This window comes from Cervus canadensis, chromosome 23 (assembly GCF_019320065.1).
Source record: "Cervus canadensis isolate Bull #8, Minnesota chromosome 23, ASM1932006v1, whole genome shotgun sequence".
Classification (NCBI taxonomy): Eukaryota; Metazoa; Chordata; class Mammalia; order Artiodactyla; family Cervidae; genus Cervus; species Cervus canadensis.
In genome coordinates this window covers 6,047,786-6,065,952 of record NC_057408.1, presented here as the reverse complement: position 1 = coordinate 6,065,952, position 18,167 = coordinate 6,047,786, and the positions used below count along the sequence as shown (strand labels likewise).

Here is an 18,167-nt window from a genome sequence, read left to right as displayed (position 1 = left end):
TATGGCTGAGTGCTATTCCATCATGTGTGTGTGTGTGTGTGTGTATAAATATCTTCTTTATCCATTCATCTGTTGATGGACACTTAGATTGCTTCCCTATCTTGAATGCACATATAGCAATTCTACTTCTACCTATTCTAGAGAAATATTCATAAACAAAGAAGTACATATGAAGAGATTAGTTGTAGCACTGTTTCTAGTTCTCTTGTCTATTACAAACTAAAAGTCCATCAATTATGGAAGAGTTATGAACCTATGATACTTCCATACAGTTAAACATATACCTTTAAGTGTAGAGTGGAAAGACCTGCCAGATACAGTTAGGGGAAAAAGTTAAGTTGAAAAATCAAAACAAAACTCCCTATTATTGTGTTTAAAAAAACCCCCATAAACTACATGTTACATACAGATACATGCACATATTAATGAAAGCAACAGACAGTTTGAAAGAATACAAACCAAACTAAGAGGCTACCACCATGGCTAGACAGGAATGAGGCTGAACAGAGGGAGGAGGGAAGAAGAAATTATACTTAAGAAAAATTAACCAATGTAATAAACTCTTTTCCAATTTCTGTTATTCAGCTATGGGTTAAATTTTTTGTTATCAAAAAGATGTCAGTAAAAATGCCAGAGTAAGGATTCTAAAAAAGTATTTTCCTCCATAAAAGCAACAAGAACCCTGGCCAAAAGTTCACAATTCTGGAAATTAATCAAAGGTTTCAGCAATTGGAGAGCATTTATTCAAGAAAAACTCCTGAGTTTCAGTAAGAACAGAAAGCTTCATAGCATTTTAACTTTCCTTTTTCCTATTCTCCCCTCCCAGCTCCACAGTAACCTTGAAAAAGCAAACACTGTGAAGCAGTCACTTTGAAAATTAGGGCTTGGCTGTCACTGGAGAAAGGCAGAAAGGGTTGGAGATTCTTCTAAAGCTCAGTATCCAGGTAACTGTCATTGTTTGACCTGAAGATCCTATCTGCAAGGCTATCTTTATTTGACCTGACTTGCAGCTCAGGCAGTGTGAACAGCCTTCTCTCCCAGCCCCCAGAACAGTCTGATGTAAACAATCAGAGGTAATTACTTAACACACCATCTCCCCAAGGCAGTAGATAACATCTGGGGCAAACAACAGGTTAACCAAAAAACTGAAAAGGGAAACTGAAAAGTTCAGGCAGATTTTTGAAAAGCTGAGACATATTCTTAAGAACCTAGACGATCATATGCATAGCTGTAAGCATGTCCAGGAAAGACTTGAGAGACCTCTGGCTAGCCTTGAGGCCCTGTGTAAACAGGAAGTGAAGGCTGACACAAAGTTGTAAACTGCTTCTGTGCTGTGCTAAGTCACCTCAGTGGCATCCAACTCTTTGTGACCCCACGGACTGTAGCCCGCCAGGCTCCTCTGTCCATGGGATTTTCCAGGCAAGAATATTGGAGTGGGTTGCCATGCCCTCCTCCAGGGGATCCTCCCAATTCAAGGATCGAACCTGCTTGTCTCCTGCATTGGCCGGTGAATTCTTTACCTCCAGCGCCACCTGGGAAGCCCTGTAAACTGCTTAGCTGAGTACTAAAGGAACGCCCCAGACTTCCCAGGTAGCTCAAGTGGTAAAGAATCTGTTTACCAATGCAGGAGATGCAAGAGACATTGGTCTCATCCCTGGGTCGGGAAAATCCCCTGGAGAAGTCTCCTTGGGGTATGCTCTCCTTGCCTTAATGAAGTCCCACAGACAGAGAAGTCTGGAAGGCTACAGTCCATGTGGTTGCAAAGAGTTGGACACAACTGAGAATGCAAGAAAGAAAATTAAAGGCACACCCCCACAGATACACAGAGCTCCTTGGCAAAGAATGGTTCCAGGTATTTAAGTTTCTGCTTAATCATTTGCTGATTATGACGTTAACAAAGCAGAGATTTCAGTAGACAAATATAACAAGAAGAAAGAATTCAGAAATGATACTAAATAGACAACAGCAACACTACAAACCCTGGGAGGAATGACTATTTCAATAAAAAATCAAAAAGGCAAACAAACAAAAAACACACGAAGTCTGACTCATATATAAGAAAAAAGGGCAGTTAATTGAAATTGCCCCTGAGGAAGTCCAAATATTGTACTTACTAGACAAACACTTTTAATCAGTTGTTCTAGGGGAGGGATAAGTTGGAATTAACACACTGCTATATACAAAGTAGATAAACAACAAGGACATACTGTATAGCACAGGGAACGATAAGGAAAAAGAATTTGAAAAAGCATATATATGTATGTATAACATGAATTACTTTGCTATACACTTGAAACACTGTAAATCAATTATACTGCAACTAAAAAAAAAGAAAAAAGTTATTCTAAATATATCAAAAAGACTAAAAAACACCATTGTCTAACAAACTACGGGAAGTATGAGAATAACATCCCACTAACCAGAGAATATTGATAAGCAGAGAAGCTACAGAAAGGAACCAAACAAATTCTCTAATTGATATACAACTGAAATAAATATTTCATTAAAGAGGTTCAACAAGTAGATGTGAGTGGTGGAAGAAAAAAAATTAAACATTGGTCAACTGAGATAATCCAGTCTGAGAAAGGAAAAATACGGAATAAATATGAACAGACCTCAGAGGCACCATCAAGAGTGCCAACATAAACATAACAGGAGTACCAGAGGTGAGGAGAGAAAAGGATAAAGAATAATTGAAAAAAACACAATGACCAAAAACTTCCCAAATTTGATGAGCATCATTAATCCACACATTCAAGAAGCCCAATAGAGCCAATCAAGAAAAACACAAAGAGGTTTACCCCAGACACATCCTATTCAAACTGTCAAAAGCCAAAGACAAAAGGAGGAATCTGAAAGCAAAGAGAAGTGACTCATCACATGCAGGGATTCTCAAAAAGATTAACAGCTAATTTCTTATCAGAAACCATGGAAGCCATAGGCAGTGCTGAAGGAAAAATCAACTGTCAACCAAGAACTTCCCAATTCTACAAAACTACCCTTCAAAAATGAAGAAACTAAGACATTCCCAGATAAATAAAAACAGAGAATCCATTGTTAACAGACCTGTCTCACAAGAAATACTGAAGGGAATCCTTCAGGCCTAAATGGAATACACTAGACAGTAACTCAAATCTATGCAAAGAAATAAAGAACATGGACAAGATGACTACATAATAAAAAAAACAGTGTAAATATATTTTTTGTAGGTTTCTTCCTCTTACTCAATTTAAAAGACAATTACATAATATAATAACTATAAATCTGTGTTGATGGTCATGCAATGTATAAAATATAATTTGTACAAAAAAGCAGCACAAAAGGAGATAGACCTCTACAGGAGCAAAGTTCTGGGGTACTATTTAATTAAACTAGTATCAAACTGAACTAGACTGTGATAAAGATGGTAACTGTAGTTCCCAGGGCAAACCACTGAGAAAATAACTCAGAAATAGGCAGTAAAAGACATGGGAATTTAAATAGTATAATGGAAAATATTTAACACAAGCGAAGGGAACAATGGAAGACAGAGAGGAACAGAAACCACATTAGACTTTTAAAACAAACAGCAAAATAGCAGACATAAATCATACCCTACTAGACATTATATTAATGTAGAAGGATGAAATTCTAAAATTAAAAGGACTGGCAGAACTGATAAAGTAACATGATCCAATTACATGCTGACTGCAAGAGACACATGTTGATTCAAAGATACAAATAGGTGTAAAGTAAAAGAATGGAAAAAGATTCAGGATGCCAACAGTAACCAAAACAGAGCTGGAAGAGGTACCTTAGTAACAGAGAAGATAGACTTTGAAACAAACATTACTAGAGGAGGGCCTTTTGCTGAAAGGGTCGCTCCAGTTAAGAAGATACACTCCATTAAGTATATAAACATACTTTGTTAGATAACAAAAGAGGGCCAAAATACGTGAAGCAAAAACTGACAGAATTAGGGAGAAAGATAATTCAACAAGCTGAAAATGTCAATATCTCAGTTTAAATAACAGAGAAGACAACTAGACAGAAAATCAACAAGGAAAAGAAGACTTGAAGAGCATCATAAAGCAACTAGACCCAGCAGATGCTCCATCGTCAGAAGGATACACATTCTTTTCATCTGTACAAGGAATGTTCTCCAGGACAGACCCTTTGTCAGGCCATATAACAAGTCTCAATAAATTTAAAAGGTTTTAAGTCTTCCGAAGTATGATCTCCAACCACAATGTAACAAGATTAGAAATTAAAAATAAACGGATATTTGGAGAATCTTAACACACTCCTAAAAAAACCAACTAGGCAGAGAAGAAAGCACAGGCAAATTAGAATATACCTTAAGATGAATTAAAACACACACACCAAAGCTTATAGAATACAGTGAAAATAATGTTAAGATGGAAATTTGTAGCTGTAGATGTAGCTGAAAGAAGTAGAATGATCTCAAATCAATTATTTAATCTTTCACTTTAAGAAACTGGGTGGCGGGGGAGGAGAACAAACTAAACCTGAAGCAAAAAGGAAGGAAATAATAAAGATTAGAATGAAAATAAATAGAAAATGGAAAAAATAATTGAAAAATTCAAAATTAAACCAAAAGTTGGTTCTTTGAAAAAGACCTATAAAATTGTTGAACCTTTAGAATGAGAAAAAAAAAGTCAAATCACTAAATTCTTTGTGTGTCATGTTCCTCCTTGTAAGATTTTATCTAAGACTGGGAAATGTAAAAGGGTTAAAACCCCTGAGTTTTTATGTAGTTTTAAATGAACTATGTAGTTCATTTAAAAATGCTTATCCTATTGCTAAAGATAAATGAGCTGGCCACACAAGGTTTTACTGCCTATCTCTGTCCCTAGATTTAAGGGACACTCAAAACCATTTTATTTATAATGCGCAGGAGAAATCAAAATGATTATTAAATAAATAATTTTATGTATTGAGCATTTATGTTAAAAGTTGATAAAATTCTTAAATTTGCTTGCCTGGTGTTAGTACGTGAATGTGACATAGTCTAAAACGTTTGCCCTGAAAGCAGAAACAACTTTCCTCTCACCTGCCCTTCTACTCTTTTCTGTCTTCCATCGCCACTTGTTTCACCAATCCTGTCTTCTGCTCATCGACACAACGACAATGCCCTTCTGATTTACATAGTAGAAGTGTACCCCCTTCAGCTGATCCTGAGTTATCTTCCTTCAAACACAATATTGATAAAAATCCCTTAACTAGACTCTTCATTGTGCAGGTAAGCATAGTAGGAAGAAAAGAAAAGGCCTCTTCTATTTCTTTCCCTCCAAGTACAGTGAGAATGAATGATCCATCAGGGATTAGGAAGTTATAGAACATTTATTCATTTATTTATAAAAGCAATAAAATGACTAAATGAAGTCAATCTAAATATACTGCAGCTGGCCAAAAGTCTTGACCAACCTGCTATTCTTGGTGTTTTTTTTAAGCTATAACTAGGAAATAAAGTCAACTCTTTCTAGGTGGTAAAATTGAAAGGGTGAAATTTGGAAGGTATAAAGCAACCCTGAAAAGAGAAAAGTTCATGTAGGGGGAAAAAAAAACCCACTTCCGAATAGTTTTAGTATAAAGCCACACAATACAAATCTTTCGTACTATATCTGTCTAAAATATATCAAACCTTTACCAGGAAGAGAGAAAACGCATGATAGTGTTAATGTTACTAACCTTGTTTGTTCTCGGGTTCAGCATGAGCGGCTTGCCTTTCTCTTTTGTGTGCAAATGGCGGCATGCCAGAGCACAAGGAGTGGCAACTATTTTAAACCTGGACAACATCTTTTTTCTCACCTGGGAAAAACAAAGCAAATAAAGATAATGAGGAAAAAAAAAAGATAATGAGAAACCTATTATAGAACTGTAGGTATATCAGGGATGAGTTTTCAAAAGCAGATTTAGAAAGCTTCACTTTCCACAAATGAAAATGTTTTTCAAAATACATTTATGTTTCTATAGATAGAAGGGATTATAAAAGAGTAAGCAACAGGGCGAAGGCAAAGATTTATTTCTTCTGACAACAGCTGAAGTCCTTCAATGACAATAATCATTGCTACTCTTTACATCTTACCTACTACAGTGAGCCAAATATTTACCCTTTCTCTAATTCACACAAGGGTGGCAGGGTATGAAACATCTAAACAGTGAGTGTTTACATGGAAGTAAGTTCAATGTAAACAGGTGTGGGAGAGTTTAGGTTGAAGGTAGAAAAGTAAATAACAGAAAAAAGCCTGGTATATATACATTCAGAGGAAGAGAAACTGATTCTTAATCTAGACTTCAAATTTTAAGGTACTAATATAGTCAATATTTAAATTCAATGTACTAAAGTGATTTTTGTTTCTAGAAAACCTATCACTGACTATTTTAAAATCATGCAAATTGGCTAGAGAACATGTTTTTGTCCTTTCACATTCATCACAAACATTATGGGAATTTTTCAAAATAGAAAACTAGATAATACATTAAATGTTAAGTATTTACTGATGAGAATATATAAAAGATTCTTCTGTGTGTCAATTCTTCCACTAAAAATCAATTTACAATGCTCATTTCTTTCATCATCACAAACCATCGTAATTATCACACAACAGCTTTTTAACATGGTTTTATTTGGCTGTGCTGGATCTTCGCTGCTGCCCAGGCTTTTCTCTGGTTACGGTGGGCAGGGGCTACCCCCCAGTCGCAGTGCACGAGCTGCTTTCTCTCTGCGGCGCTTCTCCTGTTGTGAAGCACAGCCTCTAGCGGGTTCGGGCTTCAGCACTTTCGGCTCCGGGGCTCTACAGCACGGGCTCAATAGTCGTGGTGCACAGGCTGAGCTGCCTTGCGCCATGTGGGATCTTCCCGGACCAGGGATCAAACCTGTGTCTCTTGCATTGGCAGGCAGATTCTTTATCACTGAGCCACCAGGGAAACCTCTATGCAACAGCTTTTAATGGAATTTCTATTTGTGAAGAAATCCAGGCTATATATGGGGGTGCAGCAAAATCATCTACATTAGGACTTTAAGTTAATTTTTAGGGAGCAGAAATTCACATCACATACAATGTACAATTCAGAGGGATTTAGAAAATCCATAATATTGCACAACCACCTCTATCTAGTTCCTAAACATTTTTATCACCCCAGAAGGAAATACCACACCCATTAAGTGGGTGTGTTCCCCACTATCCCAGTGCCTGCAACCACCAATCTGCCTTCTGTATTGAGTTCACCTATTCTGGATATTTTATATAAATGTGGTATCTAAATATGGCTGCAGAAACAAGCAATCTAAATGATCAAGAATCATGAGAGATGGGAATGAGGTTAAGGGACAGGACAGACGTTGTTTAAAGGCACAAACGTCGGACTCTTCCAACAAGAGTTGTAAGAGAGAAGTCCTAGAGATCTAATGCCTGGTGAACACAGGCAACAATACTGTATTACAATCAAACCTGCAAGGAGACTAGAGCTTAATTATTCCAATCATTGAAAATAAGTTATAATTATGTAACATGCAGAGTGGCTAATTATCAGCACAATGGCAATATTACAATATATAAATGTATCAGATTAATATGTTGTACCTCTTAAACTTTCACAGTGTTTTATGTCAAATATATTTCAATAACAGTAATTTTAAAAATCATGAGAGATATACCATAAAATAACTGACAAGTTTTCTTCAAAAATGTTCATGTCATGAAAAACACTAAGTAACAACTACAATTCAAAGAAGACTAAAAAGACAAGACACCTAAATGCAAAATCTGATCCCAAAAAATGCTATCAAAGACATGATTGGGGATAACTGGCATAATTGGAAAATATACTATAATTTTATAAGTATTGTATAATTTAAAACTTTCCAAGTTCGATAACCATATTTAGAGGTATCCCTGTTCTAAAAATACACAGTGAAGAATTAATGAAGTATAATGAAATATAATGTTTACAACCAAGTCTTTCAAATTATTTCAAAGTAAATTTTGAAAAGACAGAAATTGAAACTGTAGCGCTGATCATGTTTCAGTGGGTCTTCCAGGAGAGAAAGCATTATCTTTCACAATTAAAACTTTGGTACCAAAAGACTGGATTAGTATTGTAGTCTAGTGGTGACATAGGCAAATCTAAAATAGAGTTTGAAAAACTTTCTAATTTAAAATCAAAGACTATCTGAAAAAAAAAAAAGAAACATTTTGCCATACCACAAGTATAATAAAATATATTTGGTCTTGGTCCCCAGTTCTTGGCACAGAGCTCCTAAAAGCCACCGGAATTTTGAGTGACAGGAGTATCTTTTGCTATTCATAGGGAGACCCTTTTGACTGTACCTGAGTTTATGCTACTGAACTCACTTAGGATGAGCCCACTAGATAACCTCAGAACAGAGCTGATCACCAGAAAGATCAAGTAATTATTAGAGCAGAAACTTTGCAGTACTACTCCAGGTCCCTAGGGAAAAGGAGTGGGACCAATAGAGATGAAGATACATAAAGACTTCTGAACAAGGAGAGGTGCTGAGCTTTCAGGTTGGTGAACACATCTAGGTGTTCGGGGTTGACAAGCCCAGAGGACAAAGAAGGGCCATGCCCTCCTGAATCCAGCCCCAATACCCAGACCTATGTATCTTTTCCATCCATCTGTTCCTGTAATGTATCCCTTTATAATACACCAGTAATTGAAAATAGTCTCTCTGAGTTCTGTGAGCCAGGAGAGCAAACTATCTAACCTGAGGAGGGGGGTGTGGGAAGCCCTGATCTACAGCCAGTTGGTCAGAAGTATGAGTCAAAACCTGGGACTTTTGATTGGCATCTGAAGTGAGGGCAGTCTTTCTGAAGTGAGTCCTTAACTCGTTGTCTTGGAAGCTATCTCCAGGTAGAGAGTGTTAGAATTCAGCTGAAGCACACCTTCTGCCTAGAAGGTGAGAACTTCCGGGTGTGGGGAAAAAACACACTTGGTGGCCACAAGAACTGAGCCTGCGAGTAGGAAGAAACAAGAGTTTTTCCTTTCAGTACTTAAGATCAACATTCTGACATAAAATCTTCTATCTTCAGTTCCTGGCTAAAAATTTGCTTACATCAAATACTGAATTTATTCTGTAAAATAAAGACTAACCTGTCAAATCTACTCCATAGATAACTGTAATGATCAAATGAGAGAACAGATGCAGCGAAGTATAAGACTTGTAGAGTGGTGTCATAACACTCAAATTATTACTTTATTACTAAGTGACAGAGAGTAAAATAAAAAATAAAAGTAACTTTAATAATGTCTTTAAAACAAGTAGGCATCAGTCAAAAAGCAATTTAAGGAGAAAATCCCATTTCTGCCAAAAATAGAACCAAGGACTAAGGAGAGAGAGACAGACAGACAGTAGGCTTAATACCAGCTGGAGGCAACAAGATAAAAGGGGGAAAACGCACACCCGAACTCCTCATATTATAAGATAGGATGAAAGAACTGTAGAAATGAGTGAAGTAAAAACAGGAAACAAAAGAAGGTGGGGCTTCCCATTTTGAATAAATATGAAAAATCAAGCTGCTTACTACTCTACGAGAGTTTCCTGGATGTTGAGGTATGCCTGTGGTTTCTTCCTCTGGTGTGTCATTCACCTTGCCTTGCGGGGGGGCGGGGGAGGGGGGCAGGAGTCCACACTCTGGGTGGTGTTTCTAAACCTGACTGGGACTGAAACTGCTAGGTCACTGACTGCTGAAGATTCCTCTCCCCAGCTCCCTAGCTAGGGGTAGAAAGCAGAAGTTCAATGAAATGGAGACCTCAATTTGAGTGAAGTCATGGTGCAGTGGTCAAGAATTTGCTTGACAAGGCTGGAGACTCCGGGTCAGGAAGATCCCCTTAAGTAGGAATTGGCAACCTGCTCCAGTATTCTTGCCGGGAAAATTTCATGGACAGAGAAGCTTGGGCGGGTATAGCCCAGGCGGTCGCAAAGAGGCGGACACAACTGAGCATACTCTCTCTCCTCCTGGTGACCAGGTGCAGTGAGCATAAGCTCTGCAGTCAGTCAGAATCTGGACTCAGCTAATTACCAGTCTGGAATCATTGTGTCACCCAAGCATTCCCAAATGGTCTCTGAATTCGTGTCAGTCTGGAACACATTTTCACTGACCTATAACCAGATGAGAAAAACTGGGACGATATAGTTTTTCACAACACTAAATTTATTGTCTGTTTTCATGTTGTAATTATCATCTTCCTCCTTTTTTGGTGGTTTAAAAAAAAAAATTTCTTTTTAAAGGATGGGGATGGTAGATTACAGTAGTTCAAAAAAGGTCCATAACGTCGACAGAATTAAAAGTTGGGGATCTTACATCTGATCTGAATTGCCCACCTACACACACACTTCTTTTTTTTTTTTTTAAACTTGCTGATGAAGTCCAAAAGTCTGGGAACCCCTAACTTGAAGGTCTCACTTTTCTCATTAACAAAATAGGGAAGGGAAGGGAACCTATTAAACAGCTGCGTGCAGTTATGATGATATTTAAATACAGTATCAAGTCCTCAAGGCTTCCCAGGTGGCTCAGACTGTAAAGAATCTGACTGCAGTACAGGAGACCCAAGTTCGATCCCTGGGTCAGGAAGATCCCCTGGAGAAGGGAATGGCAACCCACTCCAGTATTCTTGCCTGGAGAATTCCATGGACAGAGGAGCCTAGCAGGCTACAGTCCGTGGGGTTACAAAGAGTCAGCCACGACTGAGTGACTAAACAGCGGCAGTAGTATCAACACCTTAGAGCTTTATCATCATCATAAAGAGCTTGACCACTTCACTTGGTTCATTCAATAAGATCCACATCCAGGCAATCTGGCAGAGTGGTCGAAAGTAAGCTCTACAATCAAACCACAGGACTGAAATTCTAGCTTTGCCCCTGAGACACTACTAGCTCCAGGATCCTGACTAGGTCACAGTTAAGTCTCAGTCTCCTCGAGCTGCAGTTATCTCATCAGTCAAACAGGGATGATAAACAACAGGACCTACTAAATAGAGCCATTTTAAGATTAAAATTATATAATCCATGTAAGATGCTTATCACAGTGCCCTCTAAGTATTCTATGTTATTTATTTACATGTTATTGTTACTAGTAGTAATAAACTAAGGAGGTCAAAAGGTGCCTTCTAAAAGGCTGTTTCTGAATCATCTTCCAAAGTGAAATGCATTTTAAGAGGCTACAGAGTTTGTATATTAACGATAGTTCAATAAAAATTTGTCTAAAAAAAGAACCCTATATAACTTTAAAAACATGAGGCTATGAGGATAATCATGGCTAACATTTATTTAAACAATTTCAAATGAAATCATTAGGTCAAGAATGAGAATTTGGATAGCATACAGATCCAGGCAAATATCAAATGTTATCCTAAACAATATCTACATAATCAATATATTTTTCATAACTTTAAAAATTTGTATATATTGATCAGAACAGGTGTAATAGGCAGGTATAATAATCAAAATGGTTACTTTTGAATAGTTAGCTTTTAATAAAATGCTTACCATTTCATTAAATCAAATGTGGAGTAACTTTGATATTTAGTATAAATTTTCTCCAGTATTGATCCTTAGTAAACGCCTACACATTTTAGTGTTATTTTTTAAAATATGGTTGTTGAGGTGGCCTGAAATTCATCAAAACAGATTATAGTTTTAGTTTGATATAAAACGTAATGCAGTTTAAAATAGCTTATTTTTTATATGAAATTAAATACAATTTATGCACAAACAGCTTCACAGTAAGAGTTAATTTACAAAAGATATTCTCAAGTGGTAAACGGGTATTTCCTTTATGAATTTTAAAGTGTTTTCATAACAAATATATTGAAAGATAAGCATTATATATAAACACCTTGTAAGAGTGAAACCTATAAGCAGTTCTTTTTTAGGAGCAACTATTGAGCAAGAATAACTATCGGGTGGCTCAGGTGGTAGAGAATACACTGGCAATGTAGGAGACCTGTGTTCAATCCCTGGGTTGGGAAGATCCCCTGGAGAGGGAAATGGCAACCCACTCCAGTATTCTTGCTTGGGAAATCCCAAGGACCAAGGAGCCTGGCAGGCTACAGTCCATAGGGTCGCAAGAGTCAGACACGACTTATCAACTAAACCACTACCATTGAGGAAGAAGTTTTAATTCTCAAGAGAATGTAAAACTTCTACAAAAGCATAGCCCAGCATTTTCTCCAACATATGGTAAAGATGTATCAGCATTTCTTCCCTCTATGCTTAACTTTCAAGTCTTTATTGCTACCATAAAAGAATCAGATACAGGTTACAAAGCAGTGCTCAAAGTTGACTATTTAAAGGTCCACTACTAGAAGAAAATTGCTAAACTTTTTTTCCTTTATTTCTGCAACCATGTAATAAAACATGTAACTTAACTAGTTATAGTAGTTACACAATATATATTTACCTAGCATTTGTGTGTGTATATATGGGGAGGGGTAAAGAAACGACTGTTTCTTCTTTAATATACAGAAAGCTTGGAACCAAAGATCAAAACTTAGGAGCACAACACTGCAATTAGCTTCACAACATGAACAATGTTTAAGGAGCATACAAGGTGAAGAGGAGGCTGAAGCTATTAAGTTAGACTGCCTGAGTTTGAATCCAGGCTTTGCCACTTAAAACCTGAGATCTTGGGCAAGTTACTTAATCTTCCTAATCTTCCTTTGTAAAGCATGCATGCTCAGTCGCATCGGACTCTTTGTGACCCCACAGATAGGAGTCCACCAGGGTCCTCTGTCCATGGGATTCTCCAAGAAGGAATACTGGAGTGGGTTGCCATTTCCTCCTCCAGGGAATCTTCTGGAGCCAGAGATGGCACCTGTGTCTCCTGCGGTCGTGCATCGGCAGGTAGCTTCTTTACCACTGAGCCACCAGCTTCCCTTCCTTTCTAAACCGGAGATGATAAAGAATAACGACCTCAGGGCATTATTTTGAGATAACTCTTGCAGGAAACAGCGCTCCGGCCTCTAAGTAACAATTAATACTTGCTTCCATTGTTATCGATTGCAACACTGAAACAAATTACAGTGCTATCAACTGTTTTGTTTTGAAGTGATTGCCATAAACATTAAGAAGATACACATATGAGAGAACGTGCTCTGTAAGGAAGCACTTCTGTTGAGATTCGTTATTTGGATTAAGTTTCTTCTCACCAAATGGCAAAAGAAATTTTCTAGAATTATCTTCGGAACCAAGAAAGTCAAATCCAGGACCTCACTGTGTAAAATCACACAAGCAGAAATGGCTATCACCTGCGTCAAAGAGACACCTGCCAGTCCTAGTCCACAGATGTCATTTCACATGGTCAGAACCGTTCCGATCTTAGAACTTTCTAGCCTGCGACAAACTTCCTTTAAAGCGAGGAAACGATCCAAACACACACACACACACAGTGTCTAACTCCTGCCATTAATCCATCCCTGCAGAAAATGAGAACTATTTGACAAAGGGATACACAGCCACAAAATCGGTCTTTAAAGGGAGCGGGAATAAAGGGTAGAAGAGATGCTCTCGCTACGGAGGCCACCGGGCCTTTCTCCGGGTCGGGAAGGGGGGCGCCCTGGGACCAGCGAATCTCGCTCGGTTAAGTCGCGTTCCTAAACCGTGCGCAAGGGAAGAGGTGTCCACGGTCAGAGAGGGTGTCGCCGCTCCCCGACCGCTCCCCGAGCTCTCAGCCCGGGCTCGACGAGCTCCTTTCCCTCCACCCCGCCCTCCCATCCGCCCAGCGGGTCCTCGCGGGCCGAACGCGCGGCTCCGCCCGCCGGGGTGAGGAGGCCGGCGCCCGCTCGCATCCCGGAACTCCCGGCCCCGGGGGCCCCAGCAGCGCGCCGCCCTTACCCCGCTTCTGGCCCCGCGACAGGTGGTGCTGCCGGCGGAGAGGCCGCGGCCCCGCAGGCCACCCGGACGATGCTCAGCTCCGGCCGAGGACGGCCCTCCCCTTCCCGAGGCTTCCCGGAGGGAGCCGGCGCCAGCTCAGGCTCCGACCGGCCGGCTCTGCTGGACTCGAGCCGAGGCAGCCCGTACACCCGCGCAGTGAGGAGACGGACCTGGGAGGACCGCCGCCGCGGCCCCATGAAGGGGGTGAGACTGACGGGCGCCCGGGCCAATGCGGAGGCAGTAAGCCAGCCTTAAGGGGCGGGGCTTCGCCGCCGGCGCGCCCGCGTCCCAGCCTCCAAGGACCTTCCTCTGCCCCGTAGCCTGAGGTAACTGTTTGGGGGCCTGGCCGGTGCCTTTATGGGCCCGATCCCCAGGAGTGAGCCCGCAGGCGTGTAGGGTGGGAGGAGTCCGGACACGCAGAGGACAGCTGCTGCCCCACGGAAAGAGCTGGGGCTGGCTAACTGCAGGCTTCCCATCTCGGCGGCGGGCGCTGGGGTCGGTCGGGGAGATGGCCGCGCGTTCGCGCGAGAAGAGGCTCTACGCAGGCGCGGGCGAGGCCGGGGATGGGCTGTCGGCGGGTACCAGGACCCGAACCGGGGAAGCTACGAAGGCTGGGCGTGTGGGCCGCTCCTGGACTGCCTGTGGAGGCAGGGAGAGGACAGCAGAGATTCGAAGAGCAGGATGCCAGCCAGGAGAATGGAGACGAGGAAGAAAGCGGGCCTGGGAAATGTGAAGCCTCTGTCCTTGAGGAACAACTTTATGTTTTTGAGCAATTTTTGTCTGCCTTCGAGTTGCTCTTCTGCCAAATTCTTTGCTGCTCTCCATGTTTACTGACACAACTTTTTTTTTTTTTTTTTTGGTAAATTAATGTGTTTATTTTAATTGGAGGCTAATTACTTTACAATATTGTAGTTGTTTTTGCCATACATTCACATGAATCGGCCATGGGCTGACACAACTTTTGACCCGCAGGGAATTTACTGTCATCACAGTCCCATAAGTAGATATTCAAATATTCTCTCTCAGAAAAAAGCACTGGCACCGTAAATGGTTATGGTGAAAGCAGCGCGACCCTACCTTAATATATGTATAATTCACCCATGGTTATGATACTGGAGGATAGTTCTTCATCCTTACTTCAGAAAATGTGGTCACCAAAAATGCTTTACTGTAATCGAGTTTGCGTGCTTTAAAAGTGTAGTTATAAAAAATTTAAAGATGTAAAGAGTGAAGAAGAGGCAAGGCAGATGGAATGAGAACATAAAGTGATGGAAATGTAGGATAGAGAAGATTGAGCAGAAGTAGAGAAAAGTGGATTCTTGCCTCCTAAACTGAAGATTCTGTAAAATTTGGAGAAGCGGTGCCTCTCTGAGCGCCCAAGGGAGGGGCATGTTGGGGAAAATGTGTGTGCTTAGCGGTCAGTCATGTCTGACTCTTGGCAACCCCCTGGACTGTAGCCCGCCAGGCTTGTCTGATCATGGGGTTCTCCAGACAAGAATATTGGAGTGGGTTGCCATTTCCTAGTAGTTAGAGGATAAATGGTAACTATGGCTGCTATAATAACCCCTGCTGGAACAGAGAGACTAGAAATAAACATGGGACTTCCCTGGTGGTGCAGTGGGTAAGAACCCACCTGCCAATGCAGGGGACACGAGTTCTGTCCCCGCTCTGGGAAGATTTCACATGCCTCAGAGCAACTAAGCCCGTGTGCCACAGTTACTGAGCCGGTTCTCTAGAGCCTGCGAACCGCAACTACAGGGCCTGCCTGCTGCAACTACTAAAGCCTACGTGTTCAGGGCCTGTGTTCCACAAGAGGAGCTACCACAGTGAGAAGCTTGTGCACTGCAACAGAGTAGCTCCCGCTCTGCAACTAGAGAAAGCCTGCCCACAGCAAGAAAGACCCAGCACAGCCAAAAATAAATAAATAGAAGTATTTTTAAAATAAGCATGACCTCAAATAACCCTGCTTGCAAGAAACTGTCAAGATGCTTCAAGCTGAATACAGAAAATTTAAAAATTATGTGTCATTATAAATGCTTCATTAGTAGAGGTAAAATTATTTTGTCTTTGAAAGGTAGTCCGTCCTACAGTAGAATCATCCCAGATTGAAGGGTTGCAGAGAGCTTATCATGGATGGGATTTCTTTTGGTTAAACTGAGATCAACTCATTCCTTAGTAAATGAAATACCTGTTAATGTCAAAGAGGCAAACAGTGCTGTTTTGCTGGTCCACCCCAATTCACTTCTTCTCCTTAGTCACTTTGGGGAATGGTTTGAGGATTCCTGTCAGTATAGTGATACATGGCTATTGAGCATTTGAAATATGGCAACTCTAAGTTAAGATACACAGTGAGTTCCAGAACAGTACCAAAAAAAGGTGAAATATCTCAATTTTAAAAATATTGATCACATGTCAAAATAATATCTTGGATATTTTGGGTTAAGTGAAATATATTAAATTAATTTCATCTCCTTCTTTTCACTTCTGTAACATGGCTATCATAAAATTTAAAATTACATTTACAACTCCAGTTCGTGGTTTACATTGTATTTCAGTTGGACAGTGCTGGTCTAAGAGGACCCTGTTGGAGTCACATACATGGATGCTGTTGGATGGAACTTTGGAAAAGGCTTTTTTTAAAGAAGGAAAGAGTTTTTAAGAAAGACTCAATTGTACCTTTTGTTTCACATCCCACTTCTTCCCAGAAATGTTTGAAGTCCTGGCACCCATTATCAGCCCATAGGATGAAAAGCAAGAAGATGAAGGCCTATAAGTGTATTGGCAGGATCAAAGCACCTGGATCCCCAGTAGTATTACTGAGCCATGTTCCGCCTTGATTGTTATTCCATATTCCTTATTCTGTGAAATAAACCTCTGCTTGTATAAATAACCTCAAATAAGGTTTTCTGTTGTTTGGACTAACAATAACATCTGCCAGTTACTGTTAAAATACACAGAAAGCTTGTCATATTATTTTAAATTTATACTTGTTTCTTTAGGATAGCTCTTAATTCCCATTAGGTCAAATTGAGGATGCCAGATCTAAAGTTGCTATTTTACTACTGTATTAATATTTACTACTGTATTAATATTAAACTTTTATTACTATTAATAGTGATAATACCACTGCTTTGATTTTGTGTGCCACTAACCTACTGTATTAGATACTGGACCTTTAAATTCATTTAAAAATAATTCTATTCTTGAAATTTGTTTGTATGCTTAAATTATTTCTGGTGACCGAGGGATGTGGTATGTGATCGCACTTAGCCTTTTAAATTTGAACTGAGACATCTTAGTGTCTCACTTTAACTATCACTGTATCAAAATAGCATCACTTACAGATGAAATGGCTCAATTCAAGCAAGAATGTTGGATAGAGGCTAAAAAGGTAAATTCAAAAGAGCACAGTGTTTTTCAAAGCTTAAGAAGATTGTTGTGTTTAAAGTGTTGGAATGAGTTTCCACATATTTGTTTGCAATCATACAGAAAATTCCCCACTGGTTGCAAAATAACAACCACTGTATTACAGTGTACTACAGAATAACAACATGTTACAGAATAACAACCATGGTATTACAGGAGTTGTATCTTTTGGTGGTCCATGCTAATAGAAACCATCAGAGAAAATTTGGAAGTTTAGATTTTATGTTTCTGTTAATGATTACTCATGTTTTCCAATTACATCTGTCTTTTTCCTATACTTCCATTATCTAGAAGCAGAATATATGTAACCTATCTCCTATGACATGAAAGGAACATGTTAGTTGCTGTATTAACTTTAAGTATGCATGTGTGTGTTGCAAAAGAAGACTTTCTTACTCAAACTTGTTTTACGTTTTCCACTTTCTGAATTTCCTTGAGAGAATGAAAGGACCTCTGTGAAAGTAGAATTCTCTTCAGAAAATGGAGTTAGGAGCTGACAGTCCTTGACTGGAAATACAGCTGAAAGAAATACAACTCCAAGTAGACTATAGATTATCGATAGATTAGACATCCCATTTATGGATCATCTGGGAATGATAGAAGATGGCCGAGATCCCTGTGAACATGTATTTGTGTGTAGGAAGGTATATCTGCAAAGAAGTTGAACAAATTCCTCAGTTCTTCAATTTTTTTGTTTTTGGTTTGCTTATTTATAGCAAAAGAAAGAGTACTCTTTGGGAGGTTTGAATACACGATTCTATCTATCAAACTCTTGAAAAATCACTCAACATCTTTCTCCTGTCAGGTGAGCAAAATTAAACTCCCCCTTCCTGTATCAAAGGCC

At 39.6% G+C, this 18,167-nt stretch overlaps 1 protein-coding gene across 2 annotated transcripts in view; it reads right to left on the bottom strand.

Moving 5' to 3' along the window:
- The window catches only part of ME2 (malic enzyme 2), a 49,384-nt gene extending 35,389 nt beyond the window's left edge, over positions 1–13,995 (bottom strand). The window contains exons 1-3 of one of the 2 annotated variants that reach the window (XM_043443894.1): positions 13,859–13,995; positions 11,513–11,634; positions 5,692–5,811 (exon numbers count right to left, since the gene is read on the bottom strand). In XM_043443894.1, coding sequence (XP_043299829.1) covers positions 5,692–5,811; positions 11,513–11,515 — 123 coding nt within the window. In that variant the 5' untranslated portion in view covers positions 11,516–11,634; positions 13,859–13,995. The remainder of the gene's footprint in view (positions 1–5,691; positions 5,812–11,512; positions 11,635–13,858) is intronic. The other variant, XM_043443895.1, reaches the window with a different exon arrangement.
- Between the last annotated feature and the right edge of the window lie 4,172 nt (positions 13,996–18,167).